This window comes from Leptonychotes weddellii, chromosome 6 (assembly GCF_054177405.1).
Source record: "Leptonychotes weddellii isolate Sample4059 chromosome 6, ASM5417740v2, whole genome shotgun sequence".
Taxonomy (NCBI): domain Eukaryota; kingdom Metazoa; phylum Chordata; class Mammalia; order Carnivora; family Phocidae; genus Leptonychotes; species Leptonychotes weddellii.
The window spans coordinates 70,655,579-70,680,323 of record NC_138374.1 but is presented as its reverse complement, the minus strand read 5'-3'; the positions used below and the strand labels follow the sequence as shown (position 1 = coordinate 70,680,323).

Below are 24,745 nucleotides of genomic sequence, written 5' to 3'. Positions count from 1 at the left end.
TTTTTTTTTAAAGATTTTATTTATTTATTTGAGAGAGAGAGAATGAGAGACAGAGAACATGAGAGGGAGGAGGGTCAGAGGGAGAAGCAGACTCCCTGCCGAGCTGGGAGCCCGATGCGGGACTCGATCCCGGGACTCCAGGATCATGACCTGAGCCGAAGGCAGTCGCTTAACCGACTGAGCCACCCAGGCGCCCCCAGAAGCATGTTTCTGAGAGCAAAATAACTGCCAGAGGGAAGGAAGAGTCCTTCTTGTATTCAGTAATTTAGAAGGCAGCTCTGTTACACTTCCCTAGGAGTCATTCCTTTGCAGATTTGGTCCTTTTACTTCATGAGTGAAACAGGCTGTCAGCAGCTCCCTGTCCTGCCCCCCAGGAGAGCCTGGTGCAGCTGAACACCTCCCAGGGCTGGTTCCTGTCTAGTCCTGTGCTTCAGGCTGTCTGCACTTAACACTTACGTGTCAGAATGGGAACGAACTCACAGCATTTATTGTAAACTATGAATAAAAGAGTTAAAGCGTCCTACTAATGCTGGTAAATATATATTTTGGAAAGATACCCCAAATTTCTGAATTCAGAGGCAAACTTTTGTTACATGACAAACTTACCCAGAATTTCTGCTACTCCTCTCTCTTTTCCATTGCCTTCCCCCTTCTAGAGTGGTAGCAGATAAAGTAAGCATTAATCTTTATTTTCTTTGATTAAACTTTTAGGAAAAATATTTGAGCTTTTGGTTTCTTTTTTGTTTTGCTTTCAAAGCAATTATTATTAGAGATAAAATTCATATATATTATGGTCTCTGTACATGGGTTCATTAGCTTATCTGTAATGAACTTGAACTTTCTAGAAATAATAAATATTAACTTTATTCTAAGTGATCCCAAGAAGAGGAAATTTTCTAGTTTCTCTGAGGAATGAGTTTTTATGTCCTAATCATATAGTCAGGTTACTTTTTTCTAGTTACTTACTAAATTTCCCCATATGGTAACCTAATACAATTTTCTATTTTTTCTCCTCACTTAAACTATAATTCTTCTCATTTTCAGTAAAAACAAAACAAAAAGAACTCCTAATATAACATTCTAATTTTTCTAACACATTAATTCTTCTGGGCTAAACTGTGTTCCTCTAATGCATGGTATTTACGCCTGTTATACAATCTGTATATTCATAAAGTTATATATAAGGATTTATACCTTGAAGGACTTTAGTAATGATTTAGTTCAGACCTGTTCTAATATAAATGATCAAATAAATCTATAAAGATCAGTCTGTCCTAGGTCATTGTCTGTGTAATGACTCAAAACTGTCTCCTAACCTCAAATCTAGTATTCTTTCTACAGACTGTGTTCGCCTGTCCAGATTATTCTTCTGCGTTATTTTGATCCCCAAAGTAGAAACTTAAAAAAGAAAAAAAAAAAGTAGCTGTATTATACTCTGTCTCAGTTTCCACTCGCAGAAGCCCAACTCAAAAGAGCGTAAACACAAGGAGACATTTATATTGGCTTATATAACCTTAAAGCCTCTGGCTCGGACTTAGATGCTTAACAGGTGTCGGTGATCTCTCTCTCAGCTCTCTCCTTTGCTCTGTATGTGCTTTCTCTTCAGGCAGGCTCCTTGCAAATAATAGCAAGGCATGACTCCTAGCAGCCCCAGGGTTACATCCTGGCTACTTTAGCAACTGCAGGAGGAAGAGAGCTACAATTTGAGCAAACATTCCTAGATTAGGTTCTGATTTACCTGGATTAGGGCATGTACCCATCCCTGAACCAAACATTCTGGACATATATCTGATGCTGAAGAATAGAGCCCATCCCACCTCCATAAAACCACAGAGGGAATGATAGCTTCCCACAGGGCAAAGGATGCTGTGTGGAGAGAACTGTGCCAGGTGTCTGCTTTGTATTATTCTGAAGGATTCTGTGATTCATGCAGCACTATTGTTGATACATTACTTACCATTAGTTTCATGGAACTGAAGCACTGTAATACTCTAAACTTTGGAGGTTCTTCATAGATGGGAAAAATAGTGCTCAAACAGGGCGTGACTTCTTTCATATGACCTTGTTAGTTTGTGTGCTGTTAGTAAAACCCAGGACATCAGAGTATAAAGTTCTAGAATCAGAGTCACATTTAGGTTCAGGTCCTGGTTTTGAACAGGATAATTATGTGCCCTGGGACTGTTTTCTTATCCTTGAAATAGAGGTGATAGTATCTGTCTTATAAAGTCATGGTAGTATCGGGGATATATGTAAAATGTCTGGCACTTAGCTTAATATGCAATAACTACTGCTATATGTCATCGTTGTAATAATAACCATTCCTACGAGCTATATTTCTCTCTTTGTTGAATTACTTTCCTGTAATAATCTTGTTGTGAACATTCTGAAGCATAGATTTTCAAGCTTCAAGCAAACACTATTATTTTAAAACATCGGCATTATTTCTGAGTTTAGAAGTGCCAGTGGAAAGTTTACTGAAGTAGAAAATTACTTCTTTAACTGAGGAACCTAGATTGTGAATTCATCTTAGAGAAGATGATCTGAGGGTCCTGATGCACAGAATATGAGCAAAACATTACATATCTTGTGTTGTGGTATCCAGGTGGAATTCTGGCCCAGAAGTACTATGACGGTATCCTAGGTTTGAAAGATGTGTATAACCTAAACTTCTAAGTTTCTGTTTTTAAGAGATTAATCATATACAAGAGACTTACATAAAACAACTCAGGTTAGAAAAATAAGTGGTTCATTAATGGGGCGCCTGGGTGGCTCAGTTGGTTAAGCGACTGCCTTCGGCTCAGGTCATGATCCCGGAGTTCCGGGATCGAGTCCCGCATCGGGCTCCCTGCTCAGCGAGGAGCCTTTTTCTCCCTCTGACCCTCCCCCCTCTCATGTACTCTCTCTCTCTCTTTCTCATTCTCGCTTTCTCAAATAAATAAATAAATCTTTAAAAAAAAAAAAAAAAGAAAAATAAGTGGTTCATTAAAGATACATTGGGCAAAAGCAGATGACAGGATATCATTATCAGAGTGCATTTACAACAAAATGTATAAAACTAGATCAAGAATGTCATTTTATATTAACACAGGGTACACTCCACAATGAAGACTTAGCAGGTATGAACTCTTATGTGCTAAACATAACATCAAATACAGTAAGAAAAGCTGGAAGAAATGAAGAAAAAATTGACAGAAAAGTAACAATAATAGGAATCTTTAATATACTTGAAGATCAAGAAGGCACAAAATAAGAAGATATATAGATGGCTTGAGTAATATAATAAAAAAAAAAACCCATAAAATGTATCTTTTTTCTTTTCTTTTTTTTGTCATCCGTAAAACGGTTACCAAGATTGATAATTGATTAGGCCAACTACAAAGAAAATCGAAGCTCCCAAGTAGAAATATATAAACCCCATTCCTTGATTTATAATTCAGTATAGCTAGAGAGTTTTTAAATACATAATTTTGGCTTTTTGTCTGTTTTTTTTTTTTTAAAGATTTTATTTATTTATTTGAGAGAGAGAATGAGAGACAGAGAGCACGAGAGGGAGGAGGGTCAGAGGGAGAAGCAGACCCCCCGCTGAGCAGGGAGCCCGATGCGGGACTCGATCCCGGGACTCCAGGATCATGATCTGAGCCGAAGGCAGTCGCTCAGCCAACTGAGCCACCCAGGCGCCCCTTTTTGTCTGTTTTTTAAAGATTTCATTTATTGATTTGAGAGAGAGAGAGAGAGTGTGTGTGTGTGTGTGCGCAAGTGGAGGAGGAGCAGAGAGAGAGGGAGAGAGACTCTCAAGGAGACTCCACACTGACCTGGAGTCCGATGCGGGGCTCAGTCCCATTACCCTGAGATCATGACCTGAGCCGAAACCAAGAGTTGGATGCTTAACTGACTGAGCCACCTAGGTACCTCCAGCTAGAGATTTTTAAAAAACGTTTAATCAAATCATATCAACCATTTGGAAATGTAAAACTAGTTACTTAAATAATTTGGGGTCAGTGGGGAAAATAGAAATATATTTTAGAGATTATTAAGATAATAACCAGTAGGAGAGAGGGATTAATAAAGACGAAAATATAAATTGTGAATTAGCAAGCAGTAAACCATTTGAACTAATAATTTCAAACACTGATTGTATGAAATTGCCAATAAAACCAATACATGTCTTTTAAAGCTCTTTTCAAGGAAAAAGAAGAGAAAGGGGAAACACAAATTATACATTAAATTTGAGAAAGGTGATACAACTACACTGTGGAGGTAACTAAAAATTATATTTCGGTCTGTGCTAATGAATTTGAAAATTTCAAATTGAGAAATAAGCAATTTTCAATGAACAAGGTGAAATCCAAAATTTGAACAGACGATCCAAGAATGAAAATGTGTAGGAGCCCTCACGATGTACTGAATCTAAATTGTATTTCAGGTGGCTGCTGTCAGACCTGGAAGTATCGAATAATTCTGTTATTTAAGTTGGTCTAGGTGTTAGAAAATATGTAAAACTTCCCAGATGACTGCTTGCAGATTAATGCCTTTAATCTGATAAAGATAGCATACTTTAAAAACAGCAAGTATAATATGGGAGAAATTAAGTACTTTCGTTTGGCCAAAAGTAAAAGCACATTCAAGGGAGTTGTGCGAGGTAAGAGTGGTAAAGAGGTTGGGCTGTATTTTTATGTTGTTATGGAATTACAGTGTTGTTATGGAATTACAGTGTGTGATAAGTTTTCTTATTTGAGTAGTCACTGGGAAACCATTTAGTATTTTGAATTGTTAGTGTGATTCATCTTACACTTTTATAAAGTTAATCGAGGAGTGGGTATAAAAATAGGTTGGAGAATAGATAAATCAGAGGCTGGTAATCATTTGGCTGTTGCAAAATTGCAGGAGGTGATTGAACTAGAATGGCCACAGAAAACTAGAACTGGTATTTTGAGAGGTACATCACTAAGTCTGGATTTTGGCATCTGAGTACATGTGTAGAAATCTAAGAGTGTCCTAAATGAACTTAACCGCTGGTGTGCTTTCCGTGTTGTGTGGACAGTGTGTGTGTGTGTGTGTGTGTGTATGTGTGTGTCTATGTCTATGTATGTATGTATGTATGTACTGTATGTAGATGCCAGGTAATTGATCTGCTGACCAATCTCTGCCTTTACTCTGTGGCCTGGGCCTTTGCTGTAGTGCTGGAATTTCCTTCCTCCTCTCTTCTGTAACCCTGGGTAGATCGCTCCTTTCTCTCAGATTGTTTCCTTTACTCTAGCAGGAAGAAGATGGCAGCATCAGTGGTTGAGTATAAACTCTGGAGTTGGAGTACTAGGGTGAAACCTAGTTTCATTACTTATAAGAGGTGTGACCTTACCTCATCTATAAAATGGTGTTACCAGTAATACCCACTTCATGAATACTAAATTATACTTATGAAAGTACTTAGAACAGTGCAAAGAACATGGTAACAGTTCAATAGCCAGTAGCAGTGATGGTATTAGAAGAGGTTTTGGGCTCCGATGCTGGGGAAAATAGTGAATATAATTAATAGAAATAACAGAGGTTGGTCCATGCAAGAATAGGAAAGCTTCAGTTTTTGGATATGTTGTGTTTTAAGTGCTTCTGAAATTTCTGGGTAGAAATGTCCAGCCACGTTTTAGAAATTCTGGACTGGGAGTTGGAGATAAAGTTGTATTGAGAGACACAGGTTTTGGAGTTAATGTGTAAGATTGATAATTAAACTACTACAACAGAGAGGACTGACAAAGAGAGGCTCGCTCAGATCAGATTTCTGAGCTATGCTTACATTTAGGGAAAGAAGAGAAGAGATAGCCAGTAAGGGTAGGAGAAAACCTTCAAGAGTGTGTTCTAAGATAGAGGCAGGGAATTTTCAAAATGGCAGCAAAAGATGATTCAGGATGAGACTAAGAAAATAGTAGGAAATGACTGTTAGTGACCATTAAGAACTAATGACCATGGGGCGCCTGGGTGGCTCAGTCGTTAAGCATCTGCCTTTGGCTCAGGTCATGATCCCAGGGTCCTGGGATCGGGCCCCGCATCGGGCTCCCTGCTCCGCAGGAAGTCTGCTTCTCCCTCTCCCACTCCCCCCTGCTTTGTGTTCCCTCTCTCGCTGTGTCTCTCTCTGTCAAATGAATAAATAAAATCTTTAAAAAAAAAACCAAAAAACTAATGACCATTAAGAAATCAGCCTCATAATAACATTCCTATGAGCTAAGGAGCAGAAGCTTACCTTTCAGAGTTTGTTTATATAGAGAAGGAGCGTGACAATTTGAGAGAGATACAAAATTTGGCGAGAGTGTGCATTTTTGGTCCTTGAATTGTTTTGGATAAAGGACAAGGGTTACCTGAGCTGATTATTAGGAGGAGACAGGTAAAACAAAGACAAATGCCAGAGAGGGGATAATTAATAGAGCACTTGCCACAATGGAACCTAGGCGAACACGCAGAGGCACTTTTATAAAATATCAGGAGTGAAAAAATGTTAAGATGGGAGAAGGGAATTTTGAGAGTGTCCACACTGGATGACCTCAGGGTTCCCAGTAAAGTAGGAGCTACATTCATTGAGGGTGATGTCTGTCTGAGACAGGAGAGAAAGACAGGTGGGTTGAACAGAGTGCAGAAGTCATCGCTCAGTTTAAGGTTTGGAATGAAAGAGATTGGGAGTCGTGGGCAAGACTGAGTAAAGGCAGTAGACCTTGGGAGGAGCACCACACATCTTCCCGGGCCCCATCCTGGTCTGTGAACATAGGGAATCGAAGAAGCAATGGTGGCCTTTTGAAATGATGCCAGGAATGTGGCATGAAGTCAGCCTGAAGAAGGCCAAGTGTAGCTAAGATTAGAATGTTTTAAAAGTTACCTCTGGAAAAAAGGTTAAGAATATAAGTAATTTTCTTCGCATTTAGAGTGGAAAAGAAGAGTCATTAATGGTAGGGGGTGGATACTTTGGGGGTACAGTTATAGACCAGTTTAACTTAAATGTTCTTGGTTAATTTAAATGAAAAATGGAAATTTTGAAAATGTAGTTATTTTTTAATCTGCAAGAGCTTTGAAGTTCAGCCCTCTTTTCATATTTATAAAATAAATTTTTGAAGATCATTAAAATGTTCATTTCTTAGGTATTAAAAGAGATTTTTAGTCTTTATAGTCAAAATGCTATAGTCAAATGCAACATATATATATAGTCAAAATGCTATAGTCAACATGCACATAAACCATTGTTTTCAGTATATGCATTCAGGAAATAAAATATTTGAAGTGTTATAAATTGCATTGTCTATTTAGTATGGGAGTTGTATTCATTTTATTTCAAAATCTAGATTACAGTATGATTCATTGTACCGTTAATTAAGTTTGAGTAAGTGTGCATCGTGGTCATGAGAGATGAGACAAGAGAAAAGGACACACTAATGCCGGTGGTCCATACATATTTGAGACTTCCAACTCTGTTATTTCTGCGAATCTGAATGCATTGTATTTGAGGACGCTGCTAGGTAGGAATTGCAAAGTTAAGCTACAGAAGCCGAATTATGCATAATTTGATAGTAAAAGAATTAATTAAATTTAAATTGTGCTTTTCAGTCTTTTTCTTTGAATTGTGTCAGTAATTTTGTTCAGCTTATATTTACACACAAATTATTCGTCCATTATTGACATTTAGTAGATTCATACATTCTTTCACTATACATTTGCCTCACCTTTTTGGTAAGGATTAACTCAGTATATAAAAAACTGCATTATAGATGTGCTACCAATCACTTGCTACTTGAGAAAAATTAAAGCTTTGAAAACCTTTTAATTATTCATACAAACTTACACCAAGAAGATAAAGAGGAAAAAAATCATCTATCATTCCACTAAACCCCAACAAATAACTTGGCAGCTTTGTCTTCTTATACACTCCCATTGGTTTAATTTTTTGAATTTTTAATTAATTTTATTTAATTTTTAGACTAAATCATAAATTCACATAGTTCAAAAAAGGTTCCTTCCTGCCCAGCCATCGTCCATCTGCTATTCTCCTCCCACCTGCTTTGCAATTGTGTTTTTTATCTTGATAAATATGAAAAGTTGTTTACTGAAGTAGCTACAGTACACCATTTTAAATTTAAACACTTTTTATTAATAATGATTTTTAACATTAGTTTTTTGTAGGAGCTTTTCACAGTAATACTATTTTACCACCGTTTCTTTAAGAAAATACTGTACACAGAACCAAAATTCCAGTTCTTCCAAAATTATACTTCAAATGTGGGTAGGATATCTAGAACTGCTAATTAGGATTTGTGTAACATTTTGTAGGTTTAGCATGCGTTTGTGTAACTGCATTTAGTGTTTACTCCTCATGAGAATCCTGTGAAGAAGACAGGGTAGGTATTAATTGTCTTCATTTTCCTGAGGAAACAAATTAGAGTTGGTGTTTTTGACTGTCAGCTTTCAAATCCAAGTATTCTGATTGCATGGTCTTTGCACTATAGCCAGAATCTTAAATCATTTGTCCTTATTTGAAACGGCTTTTATCCATTTTTTGACATTTTATGTATTTTTTTAATTGTAATGAAATCATGCTAAGCTTTAAAAAAAAAAAAAACCAAAAAAACAAACCTGAGAATACTGGAGTGAATACCTGTTTACCTGCCATTCTGTGTATCTGTCTTTAAACTCACATTAACATACTTTATACTTTCCATTAGAGGGAAGAAAAGCATTTGTGTCCAGAGTGTTTAACACATGGGGAGATTGAGATGCCAATAATAACTTAAAAATATTGCAAATTCTTTTTTCTCTTGAATATACTTTTAAGCTTTCTGTAAGTCACTTTTAACTGTTAGACGTCTTCATGTTACTACTCGCCTTCTATTTCTAAGTGAAATGCTTGAATTTTCCTGAAGTTACACACATCCTAGGAAAGGAGACCTCAGACCTCATTTATTCAGCAGCATTAATGAATGCATGGCTGTGCACACTAGATTTTTTTCTTTAGATAAGGGTTTTTTCTAATAGCACATGAATTTTATATATATTTTTAGCATTTGTAATACTGAAATTTCCTCAAACGTTATGTATATCCCTGGTTTCTTCCGCAAAGAGATATATGTAGCTTGGGGACATCTCTTAAGTACTCTGTTATAGAATTCTTGCATACATTTATGCCAGCCACATATTCCTGTTTTTCTGGGGGGTCCAAGGCCATCATTTTTTGCTGGTGCTATTTCTGTGTCTTAAAGGCACTATGCCTTTATGTGTTCTGCTGATTCTGATAGACTTTTGCCTAAAAAACAAGTAACCAAGGTTTTGAGGAATTGTGTGTTCGATAAAAGTCCATAAATTTTTGCAGGAAGCCCTGTGTATAAAGAGCACGGCTGTAGTGCAGATGCCTTTGACCGTTATTTTGGATATGCAGAGGCCTTTGCTTACTGGGTACATGGGTTGGAGCATTGTGGTGACCATTGAATAAATGAGGGTATTATGATAATTATATTTTAAGGGAGAAAAGTTATTCTGATATTTTCCTTTGTACTGATGTTGCTCTGATTTACTCTGTTGTCGAGCTGGATTTAAATATTAATTATTTAAGGTCAAATTTCTAATGTATATATGTTCTTCAGTGGGTACAACCCAGTTACCGTAACAATTTAGTAAAATAACTATAATGGAATTTTTCTTTTGAATTTGGCTTTTCTTTCTTTCTTTTTTTTTTTTTTCTGTCCACCAGGGAGTAACTATTCCCAGTCAGAGGCGCTATGTGTATTATTATAGCTACCTGTTAAAGAATCATCTGGATTATAGACCAGTGGCACTGTTGTTTCACAAGATGATGTTTGAAACTATTCCAATGTTCAGTGGCGGAACTTGCAGTAAGTGCTCTAAATTCTCATCCTTCCATGTATTGGAACACTTTTCTGAACATAACTAGATGTTTACAGAAAAATCTAGAAAGAAATTTACCACACTTAAATTTATGCAGGGGTATATATTTCTGAAGTATCCAGACTAAATAAGTAGCTCAGTTGTTCAGCAAATTGGGCTACGGAAGTCAAGAGCAATGGGTTTTAATGTCTTAGAAGCCAAATTATATTTATGAAAGAAACATTCTTTGCTGCATCTACCAAATGCAGCCTGAATTGTGACCAGATGACTAAAAAACCCATCCCAGTGGAGATCCAGCATAGAGTAGCAGTGGGATTCATTAGTTTCCTGGTGTGGGGGCAGGGACCAGTTCCTTCCTATCTTAGGAACACTAGATAGTGGTAGTAATGGTGACAGGGACAGTAGAAAGGAAGGGAAAAAATTATAAGACATGGTGACCAACTGAAATACGTTGAGTGAATAGGGTTGAGTCAAAGTGTGTGGAGTATTAGAGACAACCTGGATTTAGATCCAAGTTCCAGTCCTAGCTCTCTCATTACTGGACTGTGTAACCCCAGGCACACCATCTACCGGTCTTTATGTTTGCTTGTCAAAATGAAGATATTTTGAAATCTGAAACTTTCTAGATACGTACTAAATAGAGATCATGTCAGTGATGTCTGCCTCTCATTGATTTCTCTCTTACCCAAACCTCTGTGAGCCTCCCTCCGTCATCCTGATCCTGTTCTGCTTCTCTGCCGTTCTTGGGTGGAGTTCTTAGCTAGGCTGATAGGAGCCTTAATACTTAATACTCAGACCCAAAGCAGTTAGTCAAGAGAGAACGCGTGGAAGGAAGTATTATCCAGCCCTGTAAAAGACCAAACTGTTGCTGCTTTTTTCTGTAACAGAATTTTATATTAGTTTCTGCCTTGGCAGTGATCAGTCATGTTTTCATGTTTAAGAAATATGTTTCATTTATTCAGAGTGCAATTTCATAGTTTGTAGATAAGAGACCACTACAGTATTTCTTTGAATACCTCTAATAATATTTCAGTGAGATTTTGTAATTTGTTAGTGATTTTAGTTTTTAGTTTTTAAGTTTTGCTTCTTGAAAATATTTATGTAATTAAAAAATTTCTCTCCCTAAATTAACCTATACTGAGGAAATTAATTTCTTGGTGGTGTTTGTCTTTTTCAGTTAGGTGTCCTCATCATGTCTTCATCATATCTTTCCTGTATTCTTAGGGCTGGACACCTTTATCACAGGCCACAAATTTATGAATAGAGCATGTTATAGGCTTCTCAGAGACCTCATTGATGCTGGCGTCATCTCAGTACGATTTTTAAAGGTGCTGGTAAAAGGCCCAGCATGGGGAGTGTGGTCACGGGCACTGCAGTAGTGCTCCATGGGGACAGGTGGTGGCTCCGCTGGTGGGGAGCTCAGCACCGTGTACACACTTTTGGGAAGAAACTAATGTCACATTGTGTGTCAACTCTACGTCAAAAAAATAATAAGGTTTTTGATAACTTCTAAATGCAAGGCACTGGACTGTCAGAGGTGATTGACATAGGAACTTAACACATTCATAGAGGAGAAGGAAAAAGGAAGAAAACATTCCTGCTCTTCCTGTAGGATAAATATCAGGTGTAAGGGCCAAAAGAAAGGTATAACATATTAGGGAGATAAGAAGGGAAAGAGAACATTCAGTTCAGTAATCTTCCTGTCTAGTTTAATTTTTTTCACATTGACTTCTCTAGCAAAAATCTCCTATCAGTTCTGCTCTGCCTGCCTGGAGTTAAACATTGTGGTGGATTTTTGTTCTGTTTTTGTCTCTTTTCAGTATTATATTTAAACTTTAAAAATTACTGACTACTGAAAACTTTTTAATCTTTACTAAGGAATTTTCTAGTTCTCCATTTATGCCCTGTGATTTCATACTGTGTCATGAAGCTGTATTATAAGTAATACATAATTGAATGGGAGATTATATGTATAAATTATAAATGGTGTCTTCAGAAAAATAAAAGTTTTGAGAGTTGTCAGATAGTTGCATGGAGCAAGTCCAGCTCTTCTTTGAACAGTGGAGAAAGCATTCTGTTTAGATTGGCATTAAAACTGAAGGAAGTGTTGGAGGCCTGACTTGAAGTACAGCAGTAGGACATGAGCTGGACCCAGGGGACAGAGTAGGGTGGGATGTGTGGCCGACTGTCAGAGGACCCTGAATGGGGATGGCAGACTAGATTTGATAGATGCTGTGGCATCATTGACAGTTTGAGAGGCTTAGGCTCTGTTTTAAGTCTGGCTGTGTAGGAAGTGGTGATGGGGAACCAGGGGTGGAAAGGAATCCAGTTAACGGGACTTGCTGTAAGCCAGATGTGCTTTGCTAAGGCAATCAAATGGGATTTGATTGCTCTTTCCTTTGCCGTTTCTGTCTAAATATTTTGTCAATTTTGATTCTGGACACATCAATAATTCACAGAAAAGGGAAGAAGGAAAAATGAATCTCACTGAGACTTGGAGACATGATTGTTTTTGGTTTTAAACATGTTTTGGTCAGGTGAAGGTGAGCTGTTCACATGAAGATCCTTAGTGGGTTCTTGAAAGTGTGGGTTTGAATCTTAGGTGAGAGTTAGATCTGGTATTTGGGGAAGCACCAGGCAATAGACATAGTAGTTAACTAGCCCTCTGTGTAAATATGGTATGGGGCTAGAGGAGGGGAAGGCTCAGGGAAACAGAGTGGGAGGACTGAGACACGGCGAGTTGTGCGTTTGGGTTCAGGAGGAAGGTTGGGGCCAATGAGGAAAATGAAGTCGCTTCTGCAAAGTTGTCAAGGGTCAGCAGCTGTTTTCTTATTGGATTATTGTCCTAATATCCCTAAGTAAAGGAAAAGTTACTATACTCTTTACATCGAAAAGGGTTAAAACGTTAGTAAAGGATGATCACTGTGATTTTTCTCTCAATACTCAGTACAGTATATCAATATGCCTATGTCAAAACAATTTAATCCTGACTTTTGTTGACCAGGTATTGACTTGTCATTTCTTTAGAACACAGTCAGTCGTATCAAAGAGAAAATACCTGACCTGTGTCTTAGAAGTCAGCAGAACTGTACTGATGTTGGACTTCTGATAAGCTGGGGTCTTAGAGATCTAAGATGGGAAATTCATATTGTAAAGGAAATGATTTTCTTTAGTGATTTGAGGAAATCTTTTCCACTTATTTTTATTAAAACTTTTTAACTTAGTTAAAGTTAAATTCTAAGTAGCACGATTTGTAATTAGTTTATGAATTAATTATATGGTTCTCGAATTCCTGAAGATGCACATTTTAGATGTAATTTAATTGAAATCTGGCTTATACCGTTAATATGCCTTTTAAAGTTCTAAAATGAGGATTATCAGATTCTGAACTAGTGGAGTCTTAATAAGATTACAAGGCATATTCATCCTGGCTGATTTTTATCACAGCTTTGAAATCATACCTTTTTGTTTGCTTTTTCAAGCTAGAGTTTCTAGTGAAATTTTCAGAATCACATAGTCTTGTAAAATGGCTTGCTGTACTTTGAACCATTAGTCAAGGATGCGGAAATTATTGACAGATTGTTAGTGTAATGTTTCCCCTTTTTGGAGTGCCCTTTTTCTTGTGATAAATGCCTCACAGATTCATATTAGAAAAACCCAACAGGCTGTTATCAAACCTACTGTTTATTATGGGAGTGCTGATGCTGCTTTAGATACTGCACAGACGAGCTGGTATGTGTTTATTAAACTGGAAAGTGCATCTAGCTTCGATAAGCCTTTTGCCTTTTTCTCACTTGTTGGTCACATTGATAAACAATGTGATACTTCTTTTTGCATCTTTAAGGATGATGCCTTTTAGTGTTGAGGATTTTATGCCTGTTTTTATATATGTGTATATTTTATACATAAAAATATATGAAATATACATGATTTTTCATGTACCTTTTGCAAGCTTGGGATTTTATTTCTCGATTGTCTTGGCATATTTCCTTCAAGACCCACTTCTTATTCATAAGGTTAATCACTAAAACATACAATCCTTTCCTTTATTTTAAAACAGACAGGGGCCAAAGCCAAAATACTTGTTAATGAAAATGGAGTGTGTTTTGGAGGGAGGGGGATTTTGCTGCAGTTTGTGCTTGAGTCTGTTGTATTTCTTTGCAGACATTTCAAATCTCTTCCTGTTTCTCATGATGATGGCTTTATATCCCTTTAAGAAATAAAATGTGAGCTATAGGTAAAATAAATAAATAATTGTTAATATTTTTATAAATATTGAGTCTTGTGTTTATGGAATAAATAGATTATATTCTCATGCATCTTGTGAACATGTAATGATTTGTATTTTGTGGGTTTTGTTATGTGGTAGAGACATTAAAATACTGCAGCAAATATCTATTTTTAAAGTTACTTTTTACGCAGTTCATAGATGTGCCAGAAAATTATTTTAGCATTTTAATTATAAATCTAATTTATATTAGATTTTTAACATTTTAATGTTAAAGTTTTGCTGTTATTGTAGTGCCAGAAGTCTACTGTTGGGACTGATTATACTTTTTGACTTTGTTTTGTTTTGTTTTGTTTAAATATTGATTTTAGATCTGGGTTACAGATGCAGAATCACTAATTTGTGTGTATTGCTAATATTAACTATTAAAATGGTTTTTGACAGTTTGACACTTGAAGGCATTTCCTCTGAAGTGATGCTAACGTGTGTTTAACCATGCAGATCCTCAGTTTGTGGTCTGCCAGCTAAAGGTGAAGATCTATTCCTCCAATTCAGGACCCACACGACGGGAAGACAAGTTCATGTACTTTGAGTTCCCTCAGCCTTTGCCTGTGTGTGGTGACATCAAAGTAGAGTTCTTCCACAAACAGAACAAGATGCTAAAAAAGGTTTGCACTTACCTTTTATTGGGAAGAATATCCAAAATCGCCATACTTTGAACAGTAACCTCAGATCTTTTGCTTAAAATATTTGGTTAGGCAGAAATCATTCTTAAGGAGAGCTTACAGGATAATATTTTGTGACTGACAGTCTAATGAATTATATTTGGTTGTTAGATCTGCACATGCTTTGCTTACTGTAACACTGATGAGCGATTATAATGGTAAAAAATCTTGTTAGAGGAAAAGTCCTTATGTCATTATAATTTTTTTTTTTTTAAAGATTTTATTTATTTATTTGAGAGAGAGAGACAGAGTGAGAGCATGAGAGGGGGGAGGGTCGGGAGGGTCTGAGGGAGAAGCAGACTCCCTGCCGAGCAGGGAGCCCGATGCGGGACTCGATCCCGGGACTCCGGGATCATGACCTGAGCCGAAGGCAGTCGCCCAACCAACTGAGCCACCCAGGCGCCCCTGTCATTATAATTTGAGATGAATTTTCTTTAAGTTGGGTTATGCAGAGAAATTTCATAAAAATATTAAAGATTACATACCCCATTAAATCAGTTACCGTCCTTTTAGACAGGATGATCAATTACCGAGAAAAAGTTAGCAAGGGGCCATGAGTTTGTAAAAAAATTCATTTATATGTATAAATAAGATCTGTTCCTTGGTCTTGTGTAATGACACAAACCACTTTTCCCCTATTTTGGTTTATGTTTCCTGAGAGTACATCATTTTATATTTAGCTTTCTCAAATTTATTGAATTATTGCGAATTTTAGTTAGGAGAGTGATAAAGTATGCAAAAGAAGTAATAAAACATGTATTAAAAATGTATTAAATATGCAGCTTTAGAAAGTTAGTGAGGTTTGCATATTACTGAGCCACAGTTAGAGAATTCAAGAGCTCATTCTTAAACTATCTTGGTCTAAAATACTAAGTGTGAATATTTAAGGTGAGTGCGCCTAAGGTGCAAAATTTGGGGTTAGTAATGAACAAAAATACTAGCTTTGTATGTTGTTACTGCCTCATTAAACATATTGCCAATCTTTAGACATTCTCAGTAATGGGACTGATTTAGTTTTCCTGATATTTAGCTTTAAAAAAAAAAAGAAAATAAGAGGAAGTTTCATTTATTACAAAAATTTTAAACTCTACCTTGACTTATCTGAAGAAATACAATTTCCTATATCCAGAATCCACATAGCTGGGAAATTACAGCATGTTAAACAGGTTTTTTCACCAGAAACCCATTTCCTACCTATTCTATATAAATGATAGTTAAATATATCTCGATAACTTTGGAAAGTAATTTTTCAATAGTCCAGGGAGCGTTAGCCGGTGTTTTAAGTATTTTTTCCCTTCTATTCATTATAAGACTGGTACATGTAAAATTTTATTTATTTTTTAAAAAGCGTTTATTTATTTATTTAATGTGGGGCTTGAATCCATGACCCTGAGATCAAGAGTCATACGCTCTACCAGCAGAGCCAGCCAGGTGCCCCTAAAATTTTATATTTTACTTTTAAAAGTAGGCACCTGCATCACTGTCTCCCTATACCTTTAGGAGTGCATAAGTTCTTATTTTCAGTTATCATCCGTACATTACTTTAATACATACAAAACTGAAGATTAGGTTAATATTTGTAATATATCTGTATCTGGGATTACTTTACATATATTTCCATTTTATGTGATTTTCCCTGCCTGTTATAAATGTTGCTGTGATTTAAACAAAAACAGGTTTAACATAATCAGTACCGATACAGAATCCACATTTTTGGAGATTTAAATAGTACTAGCTTATGTTCTTCTGACTCTAAGTAAGCAAAAAATAACTTTGCTAATAAAATAATTAAAATTAACAAATATGTCTTTTTAAAGTCTTATATGTGAGATTGCTAGGTACTGTTAAAAGATAAAAAGACAGTTAAACGTAAGATACCTAAGGGTCTTACCATCTTCCTGGGAAAATAGCAAAACTCGAAGGTAAATTAAAATAAAAAAGTTAATGGCAATTTAAGGCACCAGATAAGATGTCACAAAGCTGCATATCATTAACTGTCACGTGATCCATGTAGGCCAAATTCCAGTCATTAAGAGAAGAGAGAGAGAGAGAACATTTTCTTGTGTTGGTCAAGAAAGGTTTGAAGTGATGAACTTCTGATGTGTTTTTTTGATTAACAGGACCTCGTATTATTTGTAAGGAGTAATTTTTAAAAAATAGGCATTTTATAACATAAAAAAGTCAGAATTGCTTGTCTTCCTTCCCCCATATTCTGAACATTTTCAGACACACATATTGTCGTGTAGGAAACTGGAGCCACTTAGAGTTTGTATTGCTTCTGAAGTAGAAATGGATCTGCCTTGCTTCATCGGGAAGTTGTGCTGACATTTCAAGAACTTTTGTTAAAGTAGATTTTGTAATGGATAGCTTTTTTTAAAGATTTTATTTATCTGAGAGAGAGAGAAGGATTCGGGGTAGGGGTTGCAGAGGGAGAAGCAGACTCCTTGCTGAGCAGGGAGCCTGATGTGGGGACTCGATCCCAGGACCCTGAGATCATGCCCTGAGCCGAAGGCAGACGCTTAACCGACTGAGCCACCCAGGCGCCCCTGAAATGGATAACTCGTTGAAATAGAACATTAAACCCATTTTCATACACACATACATACAAACTCAAACATTTTTTTAAAGCTTATATTAGACAAGAAAGGAAAAATTTTAGCTAAGGTTTTAAAACAAAAGTAAGTTATCTTAGAACTTGTGGGATTACATTTTTCGTCTAAAATTTGAACAAAAGAATAAATGTATGTGACTTAGATGCAACAGGTAACCCACAGCTTGCCAAATATAAGTCTGTTTGTTTATCTTTATTCAAACATGTGGCTTATTTTATTGACTTCTTGGGGCAAATGTTGAATATAGGTGATATATTTTCTTATTTAAAAAAATTTTAAAATTTGTCTTTTTTTTTTTTAAAGGACAAAATGTTTCACTTTTGGGTAAACACATTCTTCATACCAGGACCAGAGGAAACCTCAGAAAAAGTAGAAAATGGAAGTCTATGTGATCAAGAAATTGATAGTATTTGCAGTATAGAGCGTGCAGATAATGACAAGGAATATCTAGTACTCACTTTAACAAAAAATGATCTCGACAAAGCAAATAAAGACAAGGCCAACCGATACTTTTCTCCAAATTTTAAGGTCAGTTAAAAACATTTTGAGGAATTAGTGGGTGGCTCTGTGTGTGTGTGTGTGTGTGTGTGTTTTAAATGTATAGCTGGTGAAGGACTTGTGTGACTAAGTTTTAAATTAAATTAGGTATTATTTAGAAGCAATATTTAGGTATCAGTAATGAGGGTTTCTAACATGAATGCACACAGAGTCAAAAAAGGCTGCTTTTCTCCGCCCCCTCCCACCCCTTCTTTGTTGTTGTTTGGTGGAATCTGGGGCAGGGGTTGGGAAGGGGAATTCAGTTTATGGGATATGAAGTAGGAATGGGGGAAGAAAGAAGTAAAAGGGAACTCAATCATTTGGGAATGATTCATATAGAATGTTCTTAACTGTTCCTACTTTTGTCCGCTTCCAATTTATTCTGAGCTCCTCAGAGTGATCTTAAAATAAACGTGATTGTGTCACTCTTGTCTATACTTTTTAAAGACCTTGTGGTTTTTTGATATGACCTACACGGACCTACATAATTCAGCACAGGCTTACCTCCTACATGAGCTCTAGCCACATTCTCCTCCTGCTCCAAGATCCATTTTTCAGTTCTTCCAAATGCTAAGCTCCTTCTGCCTCCAGTCTTTCCAGTTCTTTTTCTCTCCCTGTACCTCTCCACCTTCCGCCTTTCCCTTGCCTTTCCCTCATTTGGCTACCCTTTCGTGTTGTAGCCTTCACTTCAGTCTTGGTGCTCTGAAGCCCTTCTCCGATCATTCTCTTGTGTTACTCCCTTTCTAAAGCCCTGTCTGCTTCCTCATATTATGGAGTTATTTGGGTCGTTACTTTTATCTATATGTGATGTGTGTACCTATTTCTATTCCTGTGCATTTATAAGAAATTTCCAGGTAAAAAAAAAATCTGATTTGTCAATATTTCCAAATGGTAGTTTGCCCTTTTTTCCTTCCCCTTTCCGGTTTCTCCTTCTACCTGATTTCCCCTCGTCCTTTCACCATACCTTCCTTTCTCTTTTCAAAAATTCTCTCTTACTTGTTTTGCCTCATTCCATCTTTATAATATGCAGCAGGCCTACCCATAGCTGATAAGAATATTGTGAGTAATCCTAAAAATAAGGGGGAGGCTACATATTTTAAGTGAAAATAAATCCAATATTAAGTGCCATTAGATCTTACATTTCTTTTAAGTGGTTAGAAGTGTCTTTTAGAATCCACGGGTTTCCACTGACTGTGTTTTACCTAAGTCTGCATTTTCCTTAATTGTTAGCTTTTATAGTGTGACTTCTTCTAGTTTTATTGTTTTTTTGTTTTAATATTACAAGAATATGTATTTGTGATTACAAATACAAACTATTTCAGTTATCAGTAAACAAAGACCGTGGTAAGTGCTTATGAACAAATGAAGCAGAGGTGGGATAGAGAACGATCTTGGTGTGTGTTTTAGCTGGATAGTTAAGAGAAGGCCTCTCTAGCAGGTGACGTTTAATCAGAGGCCTAAATGAAATGAGTGAGCTGTACAAATATCTGGGACAGGAGGGAAGGACAGATACAAAAGCCCTGAGCCAGGAATGATTCTCCCATGTTTGAGGAGCAGTAGATAAGCAGTCGTTTTGACTAGATCACATCAGTCTGAGTGTGAAGACATTGGTATGTTTTCAGCACAGGAAGGATGTCATCTGAATTTTGTCTTTAAAATGTAGCCTGGAGAGGAGGTAAGAATGGAACTGGGAGGTGAGGTGAGAAGCTGCTGCTGCGGTTTAATGCAGATGAGAGGTGGTGGCTGCTTGGATTAGTGTGGTGGCAGTGGGCACAGTGAGAAGCTGTCAGAGGAGGTAGAGAGGGCATCGTGCAGGTGGACCCAAAGGGATCTGCTGATGGAGGAGGAGGATAACGGTGAGGGGCTGTAGATAGAACAGAAGGATCATCTGATTGAAGCCTCATATCCACTGCTGGCTGCCCTTCTGGGCCTTAGTTTCCTCTGCTTGGAGATGAAAATACCTGCCTCGCTGAGCTGTTCACAGTTCTCTCGGCGCTGCCTGTAATGGAAACCACTGTCTGATGTTCTTAAACTTTAGGGCTAACGGGATCCTGAACATCACTGTTGGTCAGTGTTTTTATAATGTAGTACTTTGTTTTTGTTTAGTAGTATTTGTATCAGAAGATACACTGAGGCTCAGACAGGTCGTAAGTGCAGTATTCTTTTGGAACTCAGCTATTTGTATGTGGAATTTTGTGATTGAAAATATATTTTGTAAACGGTCAATGAACTTCAGTCTTAGGGCATTTCTTTTGCAGAATTATTTAGTTAATGCTTGCAGCTTATGCTTACTAAAGACTAGCATATTAACATCCCAGTGTATCTTTTCAGTGTGTAACAAGAAAACCTAGGAAATCCGAAGAAGGGGGTCATCTAAAAGATAGCTGCCTTTTCAAGATCCTATTTGTCATCGCATTTTTTAAAAACGAATCTGCTAAAAATACGTATCTTTACTAAGTCATTTAAGATTAGTCGGCTTTCTGGATTTCCCCCTTAAACCGCCTCCTTCTTCTCCAGGTGAAGCTGTACTTCACGAAGACGGTAGAGGAGCCATCAAATCCCGAGGCTAGCAGTTCAGCCTCTGTGACGCCGGACGCTAGCGACAACGAACCTGATCATTACAGGTACTCGGACACCACTGACTCTGATCCAGAGAATGAGCCTTTTGATGAAGATCAGCATACACAAATTACAAAAGTCTGAATTTTTTTTTTAATCAAGAGGGATAAAACACCATGACAACAAACTTGAATAAACTGAAATTGGACCTTTTTTTTTTTAATGGCAATAGGACATTGTGTCAGATTACCAGTTATAGGAACAATTCTCTTTTCCTGACCAATCTTGTTTTACCCTATACATCCACAGGGTTGTGACACTTGTTGTCCAGTTGAAAAAAGGTTGTGTAGCTGTGTCATGTATATACCTTTTTGTGTCAAAAGGACATTTAAAATTCAATTAGGATAAATAAAGATGGCACTTTCCCATTTTATTCCAGTTTTATAAAAAGTGGAGACAGACTGATGTGTATACGTAGGAATTTCTCATTTTGTGTTCTGTCACCAACTGAAGTGGCTAAAGAGTTTTGTGATGCACAGGTTCACATCCTACCCCTTTGCACTTGTGGCAACAGATAAGTTTGCAGTTGGCTAAGAGGAGTTTCTCAAGGGTTTTGCTACATTCTAATGCATGTATTCGGGTTAGGGGAATGGGGGGAGTGCTCAGAAAGGGATATCTGTCATGCTGGACTCTGGACCATATACCATCTCCAGCTACTTCACGCACCTTTCTTTAGCATGCTACAGTTGTTAATCTGGACATTTGAGGAATTGGCCGCTGTCACTGCTTGTTGTTTTGTGCATTTTATTTTTTTTTTTAAAGCATATTGGTGCTAGAAAAGGCAGCTAGAGGGAGTGAATCTGTATTGGGGTGCAGGAATGAACCTTCCACAACTTCTTAAGAATCCACAAATGAAGGGATATAAAAATAATGTGGTCATAGATAAGAAACACAGCAACAATGACTTAACCATATAAATGTGGAGGCTATCAACAAAGAATGGGCTTGAAACATTATGAAAATCGACAATGATCTATCAAATACATTTTCTCAGTTGTAACGAGTGCTCCATCTCCCGTGTAATCAAGGCCAGTGCGAAAAGTCAGATGCTGTTCGTACCGACATCAGTCAACCACGTACACTTACTTTATTAGTTTTCAATCATACACCTGCTGTGGATGCTTCATGTGCTGCCTGCAAGCTTTTTTTCCTCATTGAGTATAAAACATTTTGTAATGCTGCACAGGAAATTTCAATTTGAGATTCTACAGTAAGCGTTTTTTTTCCTTCAAAGATTTATGATGCACTTATTCAATCCAATAGCTGTCAGCCGTTCCGCCCTTTTGACCTTACACATTCTGTTACAATGAGTTTTGCAGTTTTGCACATTTTTTAAATGTCATTAACTGTTAGGGAATTTTACTTGAATACTGAATACATATAATGTTTATATTTAAAAGGACATTATTTGTGTTAAAAAGGAAATTAGAGTTGCAGTAAATTTTCAACACTGCACAAATAATGAGGCATTTACTTTTTCAGTAGAAATTGTCCCACATAACGCTTTTATCGATTTTTATTGAAAGAATAGATTTTTTTTTTTTAACGTGCAGTGTTGAATCATTTCTTCATAGTGCTAGACTTAGGACTAGGGCTTCAATTTCACTTCTTAAATATCGTATATTTGATATGCCCAGACTGCATATGATTCTAAGCAGAATACAACTACTATTGTAAAGCTAATGTGAAGATACTATTTAAAAAGAAGTTTTTTCCCCCAGAAATTTGGTGTCTTTCAAATTATACATTGACCTTGAAACATTTGAATATCCAGCCAATTTACTCCTTAATGGTATAAAATCTCATTTTCAATAACTTATTGGTGCTGAAATTGTTCACTAGCTGTGGTCTGACTAGTTAATTTACAAATACAGATTGCATAGGACCTACTAGAGCAGCATTTATAGAGTTTGATGGTTAAATAGATTAGGCAGAACTTCATCTAAAATATTCTTAGTAAATAATGTTCACATGTTTTCCATACCTCATCAGTTTCATTCAACAAATAAAGTTTTTAAATTTTTAACAAAGCTCTTAGGATTTACACATTTGTATTTAAACATTGATATGTAGAGAATTGATTGACTGCTCATAAGTTAAATTGGTAAAGTTAGAGACAACTATTCCTAAGATCTCAGCATTGAAATTTATATGCCACCTTATCTTTCATAAAAGCTGAAAATTATTGACTAAAATGAAAATCAACTATTCGTGTTTTGATGATAGTTATTAATACTGTTAATTTGTTACAGTTTTGGGCACGGTATATTAAAACATAATTTGTGTTGTTCCAATATGTAACATGGAGGGCCAGGTCATAAATAATGACATTATAATGGGCTTTTGCACTGTTATTATTTTTCCTTTGGAATGTGAAGGTCTGAATGAGGGTTTTGATTTTGAATGTTTCAATGTTTTTGAGAAGCCTTGCTTACATTTTATGGTGTAGTCATTGGAAATGGAAAAATGGCATTATATATATATATTATATATATATAAATATATATTATACATACTACTCTCCTTTATTTCAGTTACCATCCCCATAGAATTTGACAAGAATTGCTATGACTGAAAGGTTTTTGAGTCCTAATTAAAACTTTATTTATGACAGTATTCATAATTAGCCTGAAATGCATTCTGTAGGTAATCTCTTTGAGTTTCTGGAATGTTTTCTTACTTAGACTTTTTGGATGTGCAGCCGCTTACATGTCTGAAGTTACTTGAAGGCATCACTTTTAAGAAAGCTTACAGTTGGGCCCTGTGCCATCCCAAGTCCTCTGTAGCTCCTTGCGAACATTTTTTTTTTTTTTTTTGGCCATAATTATTACAGGGCAGTTGAATACATAGCATCCCCGTTCTTTGCTGTGGCACAGGTTATAAACTTAAGTGGAGTTTACCGGCAGCATCAAATGTTTCAGCTTTAAAAAAATAAAGAGTAGGGTACAAGTTACATGTTTAGTTCTAGAAAATGTGTGCAATATGTTCATAACGATGGCTGTGGTCGCCACAAAGTGCCTCGTGTACCTTTACATACTGTTGACGTGTCATGCATGCAGACGGAGGGGGTGGGACTGTGCTCGGGAGTGGGGGCTCTCGCCACCGCGTCTGGCAGAGCTGCCTTCCACCCTGCCGGTTCGCAAGTTCAATCTGTTTCCATAGAGAATCTATATACTCAACATTTCAGTCTGTTAAACAGCCTTACTCTGATTCAGCCTCTTCAGATGCTCTTGTGCTGTGCAGCAGTGGCTCTGTGTGTAAATGCTATGCACTGAGGATGCACAAAACATGATGTGTGCGGGATAATGCCTCATACCAATCAGATGTCCGTTTGTTATTGTGTTTGTTAACAACCCTTTATCTCTTAGTGTTATAAACTCCACTTAAAACTGATTAAAGTCTCATTCTTGTCATTGTGTGGGTGTTTTATTAAATGAGAGTATTTATCATTTGAATCGTTTAAATTTATTGACATTTGCAATAATGGGCAGCCAGATGTGATTCTCTGTAGCTTCCCCCCCCCCCCCCCCCCCGTGTCCTTCAAAGCCTGCAGTTACAAAAACATGGGCCTTTGTCAGCTTGGGAGTAGAGTGTCTGTCTACTCATGTTTAAGAGAGGCGCTTTTTTTTTTTAAGGGCCTTAACACTTAATAAATTGTTTCCAGCACATTAAATAACACTTGAATCCTGAAAAAGTTCAAGATTCTTGAAAAACTGTCTCTCCCCGCTCCCCCCCCCCCACTAAGCCAGATGTGTGAAAGATAATTCCCCAGCGTGGATTTGGTACTTCAGATTTCAACTTGGTGACTTTTCCATTCTTTATGATTCCATAGACTGCCATCGTATAGGAAGCCTCATCTACTCATTGTGACTTGTGCCATTTAAAAATTGATAGTCCCGAGTAGTCTCAAAGACTCTGTGTACTTGAGTTAATCCTGTGTCTTCTAATATTCGTAAAAGTTTAAAGACTAAGGCATATCATCCTTTCAACAGAGCATAGTAAGATCTAGTGAGTGACAGTGCAGCTTGTACAGATGTTTGGAGAATTTGGAGAATAAAGCAGATCACGTATGTAACAGTGAGATTTAATGTCATTTCAGGTTTACATTTCGTCATGTGACTTTTTAAAAAAACAGTAAATGTGAATAATGTATA

At 36.8% G+C, this 24,745-nt stretch overlaps 1 protein-coding gene across 2 annotated transcripts in view; it reads left to right on the top strand.

Moving 5' to 3' along the window:
• PTEN (phosphatase and tensin homolog) overlaps window positions 1-24,004 on the top strand; it is an 87,357-nt gene extending 63,353 nt beyond the window's left edge. For both annotated transcript variants that reach the window (XM_031027357.2, XM_081824375.1), the window contains 4 exons: window positions 9,716-9,857; window positions 14,600-14,766; window positions 17,739-17,963; window positions 20,490-24,004. In XM_031027357.2, the coding sequence (XP_030883217.1) occupies window positions 9,716-9,857; window positions 14,600-14,766; window positions 17,739-17,963; window positions 20,490-20,675 (720 nt within the window). In that variant the 3' untranslated portion in view covers window positions 20,676-24,004. The remainder of the gene's footprint in view (window positions 1-9,715; window positions 9,858-14,599; window positions 14,767-17,738; window positions 17,964-20,489) is intronic.
• The last annotated feature ends 741 nt before the right edge of the window (window positions 24,005-24,745 follow it).